Source organism: Semicossyphus pulcher, unplaced genomic scaffold (assembly GCF_022749685.1).
Source record: "Semicossyphus pulcher isolate SPU_LCO1_2020_fin unplaced genomic scaffold, fSemPul1.0.p SCAF_23, whole genome shotgun sequence".
Classification (NCBI taxonomy): Eukaryota; Metazoa; Chordata; class Actinopteri; order Labriformes; family Labridae; genus Semicossyphus; species Semicossyphus pulcher.
The window spans coordinates 10289705-10306798 of NW_027211697.1; the positions used below are offsets into that span (position 1 = coordinate 10289705).

At 44.4% G+C, this 17094-nt stretch overlaps 2 protein-coding genes across 4 annotated transcripts in view; both read left to right on the plus strand.

Moving 5' to 3' along the window:
- The window catches only part of crebbpb (CREB binding protein b), a 38361-nt gene extending 31116 nt beyond the window's left edge, over positions 1-7245 (plus strand). For all 3 annotated transcript variants that reach the window (XM_069674168.1, XM_069674169.1, XM_069674171.1), the window contains exons 25-31: positions 287-433; positions 512-625; positions 728-893; positions 2817-2984; positions 3225-3386; positions 3645-3926; positions 4040-7245. In XM_069674168.1, coding sequence (XP_069530269.1) covers positions 287-433; positions 512-625; positions 728-893; positions 2817-2984; positions 3225-3386; positions 3645-3926; positions 4040-6409 — 3409 coding nt within the window. In that variant the 3' untranslated portion in view covers positions 6410-7245. The remainder of the gene's footprint in view (positions 1-286; positions 434-511; positions 626-727; positions 894-2816; positions 2985-3224; positions 3387-3644; positions 3927-4039) is intronic.
- A 982-nt stretch (positions 7246-8227) lies between these two features.
- On the plus strand, positions 8228-17052 carry trap1 (TNF receptor-associated protein 1). Its single transcript, XM_069674201.1, has 18 exons — positions 8228-8398; positions 9197-9367; positions 9474-9556; positions 9642-9782; positions 10987-11058; positions 11175-11335; positions 11436-11545; positions 11634-11707; positions 11824-11979; positions 12310-12430; positions 12545-12614; positions 12757-12904; positions 13018-13203; positions 14787-14925; positions 15011-15096; positions 15196-15341; positions 15435-15507; positions 16236-17052. Exons 1-18 carry the CDS (start codon positions 8278-8280, stop codon positions 16335-16337), a joined length of 2160 nt encoding a protein of 719 aa, XP_069530302.1. The 5' UTR covers positions 8228-8277; the 3' UTR covers positions 16338-17052.
- Positions 17053-17094: the final 42 nt, after the last annotated feature.

The following is a 17094-nucleotide window of genomic DNA, read 5'->3' on the forward strand; positions in this document are numbered from 1 at the left end:
GGCCTATGCAGATTCAGGAAGTTTTAATGAGGGAGAAGGAGGAGATGTCTTGGAAGGATTTTTACAAGGTAATTAAACATATTTTGCAGAAAAAACATCTTAAAACATGACTGAAGCTGGTCCAGCAACTTAAGTGCCCAGCTGGACTAGAACCAGGGACATTGCGATACTTCATTCAGCATCTAAAACTCCCAGGATGCCCCAGCCTGAATGACAAATAAAATGTTGTGATATAAATGTGCTTAAAAGCATTCCTCATAAAGATGGTGCCTCTCTGTTTTAACAGGTTTGTGGACTCAGGCGAGATGGTGGAGGGCTTCCCTTACAGAACCAAAGCACTTTTTGCATTCGAGGAAATAGACGGGGTGGACGTTTGTTTCTTCGGCATGCACGTCCAGGAATACGGCTCTGATTGCCCCTTTCCAAATACAAGGTACAACTACAGCAAAGACATGCAAATGATGAGTTTATTTTGAATGAATTGTATTACATTTTCAATCTTTCTTTGCAGACGGGTTTACATATCATACCTCGACAGTATTCACTTCTTCAAACCACGTTTGCTAAGGACTGCAGTGTACCATGAGATCTTAATAGGCTACCTGGAGTATGTGAAGAAACTGGGGTGAGTTTGAAAGTAGATTTTACACAGAGTAGCACTTTACACCGTTTCAGCTGATTCCTGCAAGTGCTCGGTGGCCGGTAACTCTTGACTCTTGACCCTCAGGTACGTGACGGGTCACATCTGGGCCTGCCCACCCAGTGAAGGAGACGACTACATTTTCCACTGCCACCCTCTTGACCAGAAGATCCCCAAGCCCAAGAGGCTCCAAGAGTGGTACAGAAAGATGCTGGACAAGGCTTTCGCTGAGAGGATCTTGCACGACTACAAGGTCTGAAAATGATGACATCTTTGCAGACACATTGAGATGCACTGTCTCTTTTATTTTCACAGTTAAATGCAACAAGGTTTCGGTATTAATTTGATGAGTAATACTCTACAGCAGATATTAAAATGTTACGCTGATTATCAAATTGTTTTGACATATAATTATGCATACTGTGTTATCTTTATAATTACTGTTGTTGTCAGCTTTGTGTAGCCGGCTTTTTATGCCCCTGTGCCAGCAACAGCTTAGCTGCAAGCTTTATGTTTTTGCTTTGTTCGTTAGTCCATGCGTCTGTCCCGTCTTGTGAATGCAAGATCTCAGGAACGCCCGAGAGAATATCTTCACCTTTGGCACAAATGTCCGCTTGTACTCAAAAATGACTGCTCTGATTACTCTTTGCTGGTCAAAGTCATGGTCACCGTGAGCTCACGTCCCCTTCTCAATAATGCATTATCTCAGCAATGCACAGAGGAAATTTAAATGCTCATTATTATTATTATTATAGCCTCTATTTAACCAGGACAAGGCAACATAATAAAAACACATAGTTACAGATAGAAAAAAGGAAAACATTTAAAGAACACATTCTAGCAGTCAGTTTTGCAACCAGGTAAATTAAAAACACCGACATCCTAAAGAGTCCACCTGTAGTTCTTTCATTTTGTATTTAACAAGATTAATTCATTGAGTTTCAAGTCAATGTATTCCATGTGGCATTCGCAGAATACACAAAAGCCATTTTTCCAATTTCTGTACAGACATTTGGGAAAAGCATAAAGAGATCCGGAGAGCGCTTTATAGTTTTGTAATGAACCTCAAGGAAGCATGGTAATCTGTGTCAACCATATGAAGACACTGAGCAGAGGTATATATTGAAGATCACCGTAGTCTAACACGGATAAAAAAAAAAGTAGCAGCAACAAGTCGCTTTCTTACATTAAAAGCGAAACGCAACTTATTTCTAAAATAAAAACCCAGTTTTAGTTCTGTTTTTATATGTCCTAAAAAAACGCCATCCACAACTGATTTGTTGAAAATCTCTCCTCACTGTACCCCTTGTGAGAAGGGCCTGCTGAAAATCCCAGGCATTTTCTGTCCTCATTTCCCTCATGTAAATGATTGAGGTGGGACCTCTTCTGTTTAAAGTAGGCCTACTTGTGCCCTATTATGTTGATGTATTTTTCAAATATGTTGAAAAGTAAGTCCCCGTCCATTGACATTCTGTGTCGAACACATGCGTAGATGTAAAATGCAACTTGACTACTTGGGGATTCTGGTTTTAGTTAACTGTCCGTGCATGTAGTTATTATAGGATGAACATGTGAATTCAACTTAAAAATGAAACTACTTTATTAGACCAGTGGATGTTGATTGTGTAAAGCAGGGGTTCCCAACCACCGGGCCGCAGACCGGTTCTGGGTCTTGTGTCGTTTAGTACCGGGCTGTGAAAACCCAGAAAGATAGCAGGGGGGGAACACTAAGAAGTTAAAAAAAAAAAAAAAAAAAGGAAAATTCAATCGAAAATATGACGACAGCTTCTTTAAATACGGTTTCATCACCACTGGGGATGCAAATGCAATAGTAGATTGCCATCAAGTGTGTATCAACCTGCCCACCCACCAGCCCGTCAGAAATATTATAGTTACAGTCTGGTCCGTGTTGTCAAAAATGTTGGGAGCTCCTGGTGTAAAGTATTATTAATTAGGGTGGCCAGATAGCCGCGTAGTGAGGGAGCAGGACTGTTTGCTTCATGTCATGCCCCTACCCTCTTAATCCACATTTCCTGTGTTACACTACACATCTTCACATCAGTGTCAAATCATCTCCTAAAATGGCCAAAAAAATGAACCTACACTTAAAGTTTTATCAAGTTGAATTTAAAACTTTCAACAGATTCTTAACGACTTTTTCTTTATCTGTGTTTAGGACATTTTCAAGCAGGCAACAGAAGACAGGCTGACGAGTGCCTATGAGCTGCCGTACTTTGAGGGTGACTTCTGGCCTAATGTACTGGAGGAGAGCATCAAGGAGCTGGAGCAGGAGGAGGAGGAGCGGAAGAAGGAGGAAAACACAGCTTCTTCTGAGGCGCCAGAGGTTTGTAAAATGGATGCGTGGATTAAGCATTTTGAAATGTTTTTTTTAAAAGGAACACTCTTGTTATGCCAAAACCAACAGCCTGCTGCTTGGGCATATATTTCACCCCTGTTTTTATTATCCTCAAGTCCTTATTTTATAAGAGCTTTCTGGAGTCGCTCTGGGAGCGTAATTGCATAACCTCATACGCTTGTTGTGCAATCTCTGTTGTTCTGAACGTTGATGTTTATCTATTTCAAGGGAGCCCAGGCTGACAGCAAGAATGCCAAAAAGAAGAATAACAAGAAAACCAACAAAAACAAGAGCAGCGTCAGCCGAGCCAATAAGAAAAAGCCTGGGATGCCGAATGTAGCCAATGATCTGTCCCAGAAGCTCTACGCCACGATGGAGAAGCATAAGGAGGTGGGAAACTTTTCAGCTTCAACAGATTAATCTGCAGTCCATTCCTCATAATTAAAAATGACATTTCAACATTAGAGCAACTATTTTTTTCTTGTAACACTTTAAGCCAAGCCGATGGGTTGACATGGGTTGGTTCACGATACTTGAGCACACAACAGTGCAATAAAAAAAACGTCTACATCGGAATGACAGAGTTTGAATTTGTTACCGCACACTTTACAACTAACCACCACATTTCCCCTTGTTATATACTACCAGGTGTTTTTTGTTATCCACCTCCATGCCGGGCCAGTCATTAACACCCTTCCACCCATCATGGACCCCGACCCTGTTTTGACCTGTGACCTGATGGATGGCCGTGATGCCTTTCTGACTTTGGCCAGGGACAAGCACTGGGAGTTTAGCTCACTGAGAAGGTGCAAATGGAGCACGATGTGCATGTTGGTAGAGCTGCACAACCAGGGCCAGGACCGCTTTGTTTACACCTGCAACGAGTGCAAGCACCATGTGGAGACTCGTTGGCATTGTACTGTCTGCGAGGTAAGAAACCATGGCACTTTACAGATATATTTTGATATCCTTAACTTTATCATATTTGAGTTTAACTCAAGTCTCAACTTAATCTTAATGTTGTCTTTCTTACCCGTCATCAGGACTACGACCTATGCATCAACTGCTACAACGCTAAGGGCCATGAGCACCAGATGGTGAAGTGGGGCTTGGGTTTGGACGACGACAGCAACGGTCAAGGTGGAGAGGCCTCCAAGAGCCCTCAGGAGAGCCGACGTCTCAGCATCCAGCGCTGCATCCAGTCCCTGGTCCACGCCTGCCAGTGCCGCAATGCCAACTGCTCCCTGCCTTCATGCCAGAAGATGAAGAGGGTTGTTCAACACACCAAGGGCTGCAAACGCAAGACCAATGGTGGCTGCCCTGTTTGCAAGCAGCTAATAGCTTTATGTTGTTATCACGCCAAGCACTGTCAGGAGAACAAGTGTCCTGTTCCCTTCTGTCTCAACATCAAGCACAAACTCCGCCAGCAGCAGCTGCAGCATAGGCTCCAGCAGGCTCAAATGATGCGTCGCAGAATGGCTACCATGGCTGGAAGGGGTATGCCCATGCCATCTCCACCTACCTCAGCTGCCCCTGACACCCCCAACACTTTGCAGCAGCCTAATACACCCCAGACCCCCCAGCCCATGCCCAATCAGCCCCAACAACAACAACAGCAGCCGGCCAACCCTGTCAATATACCCCAAGGCTTCCCCAACAATGGCCGCAGCAGCCAGCCCCCAACACCTGGGCCACAGGGCAAACCAGGGCCTCAGTCATCCCCCCTACATCAGCAGCAGTCACCTCTGTCTAACATGCCACACCAACAGCAGCCTCAGCCTCAGCCACCACCACAGCAGCAACAGCAGCAGCAGCAGCCACTGCTGGCAGCCCTGAAGGTGGCAAGACAGATTAAGATGGTAGCCAATGCGAAGCAACATCAGCAACAACAACAACAGCAGCAGCAGCAGCAGCAGCAGCAGCAGCAGCAGCAGCAGAATTATGCGATTAATGGGATGCCTATGAACCACCCACGAATGATGGGGCCCATGCAGAGCCAGATGCAGATGATGCAGGGGCCACGTGGCCCGCAGGTAATGCAGCCTATGCAGCAAGGCCAGTGGGGTCCAGGAATGCAGAATCCCATGCAGAATCCCCAGGGTCATCAGCCGCAGGTCCCTCCTCAACAAGGCCCCATGGCCCCTCAGCAGACTCAGGGACCCCCGATGCCACAGCCAGGCCAGCTCATGCAGAGGCCCATGATGCCCCAGCAACAGAGTCTCCAAATGCCTGGGGTCATGTCTCCCCAGGGGCCCTCACAGCAAGGCATGACACCACAGCAACAAAACATGCCACGGGGAATACCTAGTAACATTGCTCCAAGTGCCCTGCAGGACCTACTGCGCACCCTCAAATCTCCCAGCTCCCCCCAGCAGCAACAGCAGGTCCTCAACATCCTCAAGTCGAACCCCCAACTTATGGCTGCCTTCATTAAACAGAGGACAGCCAAGTACCAGGCCAACCAGCCACAGCAGCAGGGGCAACAGCAGAACCCTCAGGCTATGTCCCAGGCAGGAATGCAGGCAATGGCAGCCATGGCAAACCAGGTGCAGAGGCCAGGTATGGCACCACAGCAGCAGCCTCCTCAGCAGGCAGGGCCCCAGGGCATGGCAACCATAGGCCCTCAAGGCCAGATGATGAGTGCTGCTCAAAATGGTAATCCCCAAATGTACCGCCGACAGCAGCTGCTCAGGCTGCAGCAGATGCAACAGCAGCAGCAGCAGCAGCAGCAGCAGGCACAGCAGCAGCAGGGAGGCATGCCTCAGGGTCATGGTCAGTTCCCTCAGCAGCAGCCAGGGCCAGCAAGCTACTCCCAGCTCCGAATGCAGCAGCAAATGGTTATGCAAGGAGGTGGGGGGCCCATGGGACAGCTCCCTCCGGCATCCCAAATGGGACAACCTGGCATGGGGATGGATGGGGCTCAGAACCTCCTTCAGCAGCGCATTCTTCAGCAGCAGCAGCAGCAGCAGCAGCAGATGTTAAAGCAGCAGATGGGCTCTCCCGCCCAGGCTAACTCGATGAGTCCACAACCCCACATGCTCCAAGGCCAAGCCCAGGGTGGAGCTCACTTACCTGGCCAGACTATGGCAAACACCCTGGGAAATCAAGTACGCTCCCCTGCCCCAGTGCAATCCCCTCGCCCGCCTTCGCAACAGCCCCCGCATTCCAGTCCCTCCCCACGGATACAGCCTCAGCCCTCACCTCAGCATGGCGCCCTTCACTCCAGCTCTCCCCACCCCAGCCTCGGAGGCCCCATGTCAGGCTCCATGGAGCAGGGACATATGGGGACACCGGAGCAGAGTGCCATGCTCCCACAACTTAACACACCAAACAGAGGGGGTTTGAGTAATGACATGGGTATGGTGGGTGACACGACGGGAGACACGCTGGAAAAATTTGTTGAAGGATTGTAGCATTTTGTGACAGAAAAAAGGCCTTGTTCTGTTTTCAGCTGAGACATTTTTGTACTTGCTGATGTAAAAAGCTAAATGAAATTCAACAAATGAGTCATATGAGGCCTACAGACTGTGAACTTTCCTTACACCAAGGGACTGCTTTTTCTTCCAACACACAGAGTGAATTAATAATTGCTGTTGAAAAGAAGACAACAAAGACACAAAGAATATATTTTTGGTTCAGACCAGGCATGCAATTATTTGCACTGGTCTATGTGTTGTTTTAATTTGTTTTTCATTTGTTATGCTCTGGTATTGACTTTTTTAACAAAACTTCTCAAAACAAAAAATATTTCATTTTATTATTCATTTTTTTTATTTTGTACCTTTTCAAATTAATATCATATTTGTGTTGAGAAGACTGTAAAATTATTTGTCTGGGAATTTTTTGCCAGGTTTCACCTCTTGCTCAGTTTCTCTGTTCCCTGGCTAATTTATTCTAATATGCCATTTTACAAAAGGACTGCCTTTGGGAAAGCCTTAATTTCTTTCCTGTTTGCAGAGTCTATGGGAGATTAACACATTTGTATAGATCTAGGCACTATTGCACACACCCAAACACAGAAGGCAGGTGTAAGAGAAACCTGCATCGAAGCTTGTTAATGTTCACAGGTGCCGGAATGTTCTTTTACTGGCTTGGGCCCAGTGTTTGTCTTGCAAATGTTTAAATAATTGCTTTGTCTCTCCCTCGGTCTACAGAAATTCTCCTGAATTTCCTGAACTGTACAAATTGGTTCAAATGGCTCATTTCGTACTTATATACCATATTGTTAAATAAACCTGTGTGCCACAGACTTTGCCTCTAATTTCTTCTGTTTTGAATGTTTACTTAATGCGATCAAGTATATAAAACACAATGAAAAAAGTAAGTATGGACCATCTCAACTTCCTGGATCCAAGATATGTCTTCTTTTTGCCATTTTGCTCGACAAAAAGTCTAAAACTTCTAATGATGTTCTATAATTTAAGTTTCGGAAAAGCTCAAACTTCCCACATTTGAAAAGCTAGAACCATCGGATGTTTCACAATTTTTCTTGGAAAGTGAACCGAACAACTTTTAATATTTTAAAATTGAGATTATATTAACCTGCAATTAACATCTAATCAATTAAGCAAGTCATTCAACTCCAATCAACTGTAACATAAGAACTGTTTAGTTATTTTTGATTTAATGTAAAATGTTATTTCTGATATAGTAAAGCTGAAGCTGTCAGAAATACTGAAAAGAGTAAACTACTTGAGAAACTAATCTACCATTACTTTACCATTAATTACATTAGAAATAAATGTAAGTAATAATTACTTGACCAAATGTGAGAAATTGATATTTGTTTTAATTGAGTTTTTAAATTATATTTCTTATTTACGCTTGTAATTAGTTCCCTTATTTATTGACTGTGCTTAGAATTTTTCTGTATTTATCGATTTTGATCATTTTTTATATTAATTCGTTCATTTTTTATTTATTTCAGATTCATTTTTATCCTTTTCTCTATGTGACCTTGAAGGGAAAATTAAAGGGTGCAGTTAATCCATTACCAATTATGGAGAAGGCAAACAAATAACAGATAATGCATTAATTAGTGCCAAATTAATTAATAGAAGTTTCAAGTATATATAAACGCAATTAAAACGTGCATATACAGGATTTATAAGATGACTTTCAATAAGTGATATAATTTCCAACCATAATTATCAGGCAGTGTGATGGACGCAATGCTGACGTCATTACCGTGCGCAGGCGCGGGTCCTGACCTTGCCTCCGTCGCTCAGCGTGTGTTCTTCGGTCGGTTGACCTGTCTTCTCCTCTCCCCTCGTCTGTCATCATGTCACGCTGCCTCGCGCTGGCCCGGTTCGCTCTCGGTTCTTCTCACAGGGCCAACTCTCGGCTAACGTTATGTGCACGAGGGCTGAGCACCCGGACTATCTCTCGCCCCTTTACTGGAGGTAAGCTGTGCTTGTTAGCTAGCCGAGTTAGCCTAGTCGGCTAGATGACAGCCAGAGGATCACAGTCCTTCAGTCAGATTTTTAACCAACCTGCATTTTAATATTATGAACTGGTGTGCCAGTCCAACAGCTCCCGCAGAAGCTTTATAACGACTAACTGTGAATTTAAAAACATGGGTTGCTGACAAGACTCAGTTATTACATCATTACATCAGACTGAGCCATATATTCTGTGGACTGAACCGACTGTTTTTTTAGTGATTGTAATTTTAATTTTATAGATCCCGTTATTATGATCTAATAACGAAGGAGATATCCTAAGAGTTCGGCGTTTTTGAAGATTGTTGAAACTTGTCACCACCCTCAATATTTGGTTTACAAAATACCATTGGTGCAGCTGTGATCATGCTCTTTACAGAAATCTCTAAAATATATCAAATAAATCAAAAGGTGGTGTTTTCATCCAAATTCACATTCACTGAGTTACTATAATCACTATTGCCTCAAATTAGAAATGTATTTATTTTGCAACAGCCTAATGACTTTACTTGATGACCAACCAAACTGGTTTTACAGTGATGTCACCTGCCTGTAGACCACATCTATCCAAAGACATAAAGCAGCAAATTCAGCACTAGAGCACATTTTTTATCAAACTGATAACAATAATCATAAGTGTAATTTTTTAAGACTTTTAATGTGTAGGGGTTGGCTTTCTGTAAGTCATCAAAGACAACAAAAATGCCAGTACCACAGCTTCCTTTAAACAGCCCCTCAGGAGACTCTGCTTATGTTCAGGCTTGCAGGTCGGACAGCAGCAGACGTGGAGCAGTCGGCTCAGAGCATTGAGCTCCCAGCGATCTTGCCTCAGCTTCAGCCAGCAGTCTTACTACAGCACCCAGGAGGCGGAGAAAGAGCCTGAGGAGGAGCCTCTGCATACCATCATCAGTGATACAGAGTCTGTCCAAGGTACTGTTACAACTGCAGATGTAACACTGCTTGAATGTTACATCAAATAGCACGTAATTTGGTACATGTAAGATCTCAACCTTGTTTGACCTTTCATCCAATGCAGGGAGCTTCTCCAAACATGAATTTCAGGCTGAGACGAAAAAACTGCTTGACATCGTCGCCAGGTCCTTGTACTCTGAGAAAGAGGTGAGAGGGTTTGTGCTTCAAGTTAGCGAGACAAGCTTTTCCGTTCTTCTTCGATTGATTCACTTCCTCTTCCACTTCCTACCAGGTGTTCATCAGGGAGCTGATCTCCAACGGCAGTGATGCTCTGGAAAAACTGCGCCACAAACTGATGACAGCAGGTGGTGAAACGGCTCAGATGGAGATCCACCTGCAGACGGATGGAGCTAAGGGAACTTTTACCATTCAGGTATAACTGTGATGTCTGCTTAAATGATGGTTGATCACTCCTTTTGACATTATAGCCGTTTTTACGCTGCAGGAATCAAGTGCTACAACGTTCTTAAAGTAGTTCCTAGTTGTTATATTATTAACAACATTTTTCAATCATGACTCACCCATCACATTTAACTGAAGAGATGTCACGTTAACCAAAAATCTAGTCAATTCACTCCACTACACCAAACACGCACACGCATTCTGCAGCTGGTGTGTGCCGCACAGCCGTTGTGCGATGAATCTCTTTGCAGGACTGAGGCAACGAGAGAGAGAGAGAGAGAGAGACGCTGTTTATTCCAATAAGTACACTTTATTGCTGGCAAAATGTTATAATTTTAGTCGTGATGCTTGGTGTGAACCACCTCTTACCTCTAGGTGTTGGAGCTTAGTGCTGCCGTTAGCTGCTACTATAAGAGCTACCGTTACCTGTCAAGAGGATGGAACGGGGCGACCTCTGCATCGCTTCGCTCTTCAGCTCCTTACACTCTTTTTATTTTGGGCTCTTTTTGTAGCTTTTTTTTCTCCTCCAAGCTCTTCCTTCTTTTTGCTTCTTTAGCAATGTATGCCGTTGTCGGCAAAGGAGGTACAAGAAATTTGCCGCAGTTTGCCTCAGCTCCTGACTGACACAACCTCTGCGTGAGCGCTGCTGACACAAGTCACATGGAAGCCGGATGACACTAGTTTGCACAGGCGTGTTATGTGGAAAGCTAACCCTGATTGGTTGTTTGATTCAGACCTAAACTAAATACAAAGGGGCGGGCGCTCACAATCACAGATCAGCAATCAACATCATTTTAATTTAATATTGTTAGGGAAATGCAACGATCAAAATAGTTATTTTAACCAAATTCTGAAATAATGTTGCCATCTGTAGCTAAGCATGTTAGTATTTAATTCTACATCCTGACTGTAATAACCCTAATTTTCTGCATTAAATCAGTAGTTCAGGCTATGACTTGGACTGTTACTAAAAATCATAATAAAATAATAGATTTGACCTTATTTAAATGTATGCACACAAACTGGATGGATGGTTAGTGCAGGGAAAAAGGGGTCTCTGGTGGACTCTTGTTCTTGGTTTGTTTCTGAGAAAGAGTGCCACCTAGGGGATGAATCATATACAACAATCTATGATGACCTTTTGGAGTGACTGGTACTCGCTGTTCTCTTAACAGGACACAGGAGTGGGGATGAACCAAGAGGAGCTTGTGGCCAACCTGGGGACTATTGCCCGCTCTGGTTCCAAGGTTGTAGATTTTCTTCCACAAAAATAAATCCAATCAATCAATTTGTTCTTAACAATCGATTTGTCACTCTTTAGTAATATAACATCTGTTGATCATAATAATCTTCTACTCCGCAGGCCTTTTTAGATGCCCTGCAGAACCAGGCGGAGGCCAGCAGCACAATCATCGGCCAGTTCGGGGTGGGATTCTACTCTGCTTTCATGGTGGCCGACCGTGTTGACGTCTTTTCCCGGTCGGCTGAGCCCGACGCACCCGGATACAAGTGGTCCTCAGACGGGTGAGAAGGGTGGACTGACAAGATGGGAAATTTGGGAATCTGTGAATTGAATTGTATCCAAATATGATGCTCAGACTTTCTCTGTCATCGTCTTCCTCAGCTCTGGAGCTTTTGAGATTGCTGAAGCCGGCGGTGTTCAGCAGGGAACAAAGATCGTGCTGCACCTCAAGGAGGACTGCAAGGAGTTTTCCTCTGAGGACAGAGTTAAAGGTATAGCTGCTGGGGCTGCTTTGGTGGCTGAACAAAACATGCCTCCGTACATCACTGCTTGTGATAACATGCTGTTGTGTCTTCTCAGAGGTTGTCACAAAGTACAGCAACTTTGTCAGCTTCCCCATCTTCCTGAATGGACGGAGGCTGAACACTCTGCAGGTGAGCCTCTCTGATTCTGTTGTAGACATGGCTGACTCAGTGATGATTGAAATTTGCTAATGTGGGATTTTTCTTTTCTTTTGTTTCCTTTTTGTTTGTTTTCTTTCTCCCATCAGGCCTTGTGGATGATGGAGCCGAAGGAGATCAGTGACTGGCAGCACGAGGAGTTCTACCGCTACGTCGCCCAGTCATATGACAAGCCCCGCTACACGCTGCACTACCGCGCAGACGCGCCGCTCAACATCCGGAGTATCTTTTACGTCCCTGATTCGGTAAGGAGCTCCGCACTGGGTGGTTTTTGTTTGTGTCTCATTTGTTTTTGTATGCACTTTTTTAAAACTGGAGTTTCTGCCTTGCTGAGCAAAAACCTCGTCAGCCAATTTAAAGGAAGTTTTGTTATTTTCCATTTCGACACTGATCTAATCTAAGATCTAATCCAGCAACTTTCCAAAATCCGTCTCTTGCATTGAACAACCCTTAAAACAGCGGTATCATGTTTTAAGCATGTTATATAAATGTCTCTCCAAACAGAACCTTTTTTTTTCTTAGTAGTAAAAATTAAATAAGCATTTTGTTAATTAAGACAATTTATTTTCCAACAGAAGCCGAGCATGTTTGACGTGAGCAGGGAGATGGGATCCAGCGTGGCTCTATTCAGCAGGAAGGTCCTGATCCAAACCAAAGCCACCGACATTTTGCCCAAGTGGATGCGCTTCCTCCGAGGTCTGGATCCTCCAGACTGCCACCACCGTTATTCATAAAATATTTTTGTGAATTACAGGCAATTTATTGGTTGAATTTGCAATGTTGACCTGAAAATATTGTTTGTGTGTGCAGGTGTGGTGGACAGTGAGGACATCCCGCTGAATCTGAGCAGAGAGCTGCTGCAGGAGAGCGCCCTCATCAGGTACAACACCAACTCTGCACTCTGTGAACACTTCTTTTCATGTTGTCTTGCTCTAATAGGTAAACCCCTTTCTCAGTTCAGTACTTGTAATCCAACATTAACCCCTTGACTAATCTTTGGACTTTTCCCTCCGGGTAATCAGGAAGCTGCGTGACGTTTTGCAGCAGAGGGTGATCCGCTTCCTGCTTGACCAGAGCAAGAAGGAGCCAGAGAAGTACAACAAGTTCTTTGAAGACTACGGCCTCTTTATGAGGGAGGGCATCGTCACCACCCAGGAACAAGACGTCAAGGTGATTAATCACAGGGAAAAGTAATCAGAATAGAAATGTAATCTAATTTTTAAAGCAGCAGAAATGTGGTATCAGGAATATGACTACAAAACTGTCTTGCTGTGTCTGTACAGGAAGACATTGCAAAGCTTTTGAGGTACGAGTCTTCTGCTCTGCCAGCGGGCCAGCAGACCAATCTGATGGAGTACTCCTCCCGCATGAAGGCTGGCACACGCAACATCTACTACCTGTGCGCCCCAAACCGTCATCTTGCAGAGCATTCCCCCTACTATGAGGCCATGAAACAGAAAGACATGGAGGTGAGGATGTGGTTGTGATAGAATCTACGGCTCGGGTAGTATCCATTGTTTCATACTGAAATACCTTCTTGCCATGATACCGGGGTATAAGGTTTATGAAGGTATTTGAAAATTAACTGCAGAGCAGCTGGTTGGAGGGGGAAGTCACTGTCACAGATGTAGGACATGGTTCTGCAATTACTTGGACATGTCGATGCGCAACACAGGATTATATGAAATGCTAACATAAATTATACGACAGGCATCGTCTCAAGGATGTACGCACCTAATGGGAAATTCATTGGCATTCAGACCCGGGTCAAATGACTCTGCTGTAGACCCGGGTAATTATCGCCTCGGCTCCGATCGGCATTAATGGGAACAAAACCCCGTGTTGACACGCTAATCCCCCTTTCCGGCGCGGTGCTATGCTCCGCCGGTAATTCCGCCCGTCTCCATCCGAGCAGCGCTCGAACATCGTTCCAAATTTGTCACCGGTGAGTTTCATAAACAAACTGAATGAGTAATAGATACAATAAAGACCTAACCACCGTAACATCTTCACTGTTTACTCACCCTGTTTTCTGGCGGGTTTATGACGAAGCAGCAGAAAAGAAACCAACAGGAGTATACTTCACTGGCAATGGGAAAAGAGACAATCGGCAACGATACGTGGGTCTTCCCGGGTCTGAAAAACCTGCGTCAGCGCACTAATTTCTGTGGGAAAGGGGTATAACAGCTTCCATTCACAATCAACCAGAGTGCCGACTCTCAACACTGGAAATCTGTCAAATCTCTCGCGGTCAAACGAGACTTTAGAGTAAACGAATATAGCGGGAATAATTGGCGATGATTGTTCTTTTTTCTTCCTGAATTTTCAGTAAAAAGTCCAAAAACTAACTGTGGAGTGATGAGTGGTGGAGACGGCGTGAGCATGGGCTGTACATGTTACGTTATGCTCCCCGTTTGCTTTTGTCGCCATGGCTGCGGTTGTTGTGCTTCCTTCTTCAGTCAGCTTGCTTCCCCACTATTGTTTAATTCCACGTGACAATCCACAGACTGTGCTCTCGGCTGTCATCGGGGTCCCCCCCCACACAACAGGATAATGGATTGTAAATATTGAACATTTTTAATATTTATGATTTGAAATCTGTGCGGCCACGACGGCCTTCGGAGCAGACCGGGGGAAGTAAAATCACTCTTAACAAACCTCACACCTGGGGAACATCCCAGAGAGATCATCTTTAGAACCATCAAGAAGTCGGAGCTTTGCTTCCGATTGTCGGAAAGGGAGAATCGGGCCCAAAATCGGCCCGATTATCTTGAGTGTGTACCCTGCTTAATAGAAATTCATACTGTCGGGGTTTCTAAATACCCTGGAATACTACGATACCCCCAAGCCTAACAGAAACCCTCACTTATTATGTCTTTATTGTTTTGCCTTGTTAAAGTATGCTAACATAGAATTAATTTAATAATTTTATACAACCTCTAAAAGGTTTTTGCTGTACGACTTGGCTTCGCTCGTAGATTTATTGCACATTAGATCGTTCTGTAATAAAACCTGCTGCTGAGATTTCACGTGCGTCTCTCCTCGCGTGCAGGTGCTGTTCTGCTACGAGCAGTTCGATGAGCTGACCCTGCTCCACCTTCGGGAGTTTGACAAGAAGAAGGTGATCTCAGTGGAAACAGACATCGTGGTGGATCACTACAAGGAGGAGAAGTTTGAGGACAGCAAGCCTGGTCTGCTCCGCTCTCATATCTGCAGTGAAAGCTGAGTACTGTAGCAAACACTGTAGTCCTGACTTCCTGTTTGTCTCCTCTGTAGCCTCTGAGCGTCTGACGCAGGAGCAGGCCGACGACCTCATGGCCTGGATGAAGAACGCTTTGGGCCCGCGAGTCACAAACATTAAGGTAAGGACGGTCTTTAATTTTACCTTGCCGTGAAAAACATCTTACATGTAACTTGTTGCAGACACATCTCATAATAGATTTTCTTCCACTTGTTTCTAGCTGACTCCTCGGCTGGACACCCACCCAGCTATGATCACAGTGCTGGAGATGGGCGCTGCTCGCCACTTCCTCCGCACTCAGCAGCTGGCTCGCACGCCGGAGGAGAGAGCTCAGATACTTCAGCCAACTCTGGAGATCAATGCAGGGTGAGAGAGAGAGAGAGAGTGTGGAACTATTACTTTAAATGAAGTTATCTGTATGTGCAGCTCTCACCTTTTTTTTTCTCTGACGTCTGATAGACACGATCTGATCAAGAAGCTGCACGCACTAAAGGATGCAAACTCTGAACTGGCTGGACTGCTGCTGGAACAGGTACTGTGGCTACAGCTGCGTATATTCTTCAGTCCAACAATGCCAGCAGTTTTTTCTTGTCATAAATTAGTTCTAGCTGTTTCCACGCTGACATTTTTAACCACTGGTTAGAGCAGGAAGCAGCGCATTTCACCAGCAGTAATAGGGCCAGCATTTCTAATAACAGGCAGCGTAGAACTGCTCCAACGTTATTCAATGCTGCAACTCCACCAGCCGCGGATGCTGCTCCGTTCGTTTTACACGCTGCTGCGCGTCAGTGAAGTGTAGAACTTCGATTTCAGTTTCCTATTGAAGTTATTGATCGGCCAGATGAGCAGGCAAGATTAATTAGAAAGAGCTATGAATATGTACATTTCCTCAACATCTGGGGAAACCAATCCTATTGATTCATTCTGATTTCACTTCTACATTCTACATAAACACAGAACACTGCAACCCTATTTATGGCCAGGAATCACAACTAGTATTTGGCTAACTTTGAGACTCATCTTTGCTGCAGTTTCAGCCGGTGTGTAGATTGAAAAATAGATGCTGCCGGTTCGTCTGACGCTACAGTGTCCGTGTAGATTCCCAGTTTGGCGTAATTCTTCTAGCTCCGTGTTGGCTTTTAATCTGAAGAAAAGGACTTGCGTTATATAATCAATTTGAGTAGTTTAGTAACGTTCTTTAGTCTTTCTTATTGTCTTGAAGGTTTCATTTAATTGCTTCTCTTGATCCATATTTCACAGATCTACGACAACGCCATGATCACAGCAGGCCTGAACGATGATCCCAGACCGATGATTTCCCGCCTCAACGATCTGCTGACGAAGGCTCTGGAGAAGCACTGAGAGCTTCAGCACGGACATGAACTGACTTGGTTTGAATGAGAGTGGCCCGTAGACTGAAGAATCTGCAGCAGCTGGAGGGCCTACGGAGCTGGAACAACTGCAGTTCCTGAAGAGAAAGACGGCCTTTGTTCTTTTGAAACCATAAAACAACATCTCTTACCCCTCTGGAGTCCTTCGTCACCCCGTATGGAGAGCACATAAAGGCTCAACAATCTCAGATGGAGTGAAGATGGACTGCTGGAAGCTTCTCCTCAAACTCTTACGTCCTTGTTTCAAATGGTGATAACATTTAGAGAATATGTGCCATGCAGAGGGTGGTCATGATTACACCTGACTTGCTCTCACCACTAGGCCTCGCAGGATTAAGGCTTGATATCATTCGCATCTCAAATGATCTGTAATTCAAACAAGCTGCAAAGAAGATGCATTATAAAGTTTGAAACAGTTAAACAACACATGGACTTTTTTTCTCAGTGTGCATTAGAGCTTTGAACGCAAGACATCCTAACTGAAGTTCACCGTTTCCACATTTTGTTCCCTTTTGTTTTTACGTGCCCTTAAACGCCTCTTTTTCCACATTATTTAATACTTTATGTTCACTTAATTAGTCTGTAAGCAACTGATTACCTGAAATGTGTAATGAAATATTTTTTTGAAGTGCGTCAAATGAAAAAAATTGTTCAAACAGACTGTAAAATGGAATAAATATACTGTATAAGAAGATGTGTGAATCAGTAATAATGTGAGGAGACGATCC

Coding starts and splice junctions, on each gene's coding strand:
- trap1 (XM_069674201.1), top strand. CDS start 8,278: ATGTCACGCTGCCTCGCGCTGGCCCGGTTCGCTCTCGGTTCTTCTCAC. Junction 11,546..11,633: donor CTCTGAGGACAGAGTTAAAG/GTATAGCTGCTG, acceptor GTGTCTTCTCAG/AGGTTGTCACAAAGTACAGC. Junction 12,431..12,544: donor GTGGATGCGCTTCCTCCGAG/GTCTGGATCCTC, acceptor TTGTGTGTGCAG/GTGTGGTGGACAGTGAGGAC.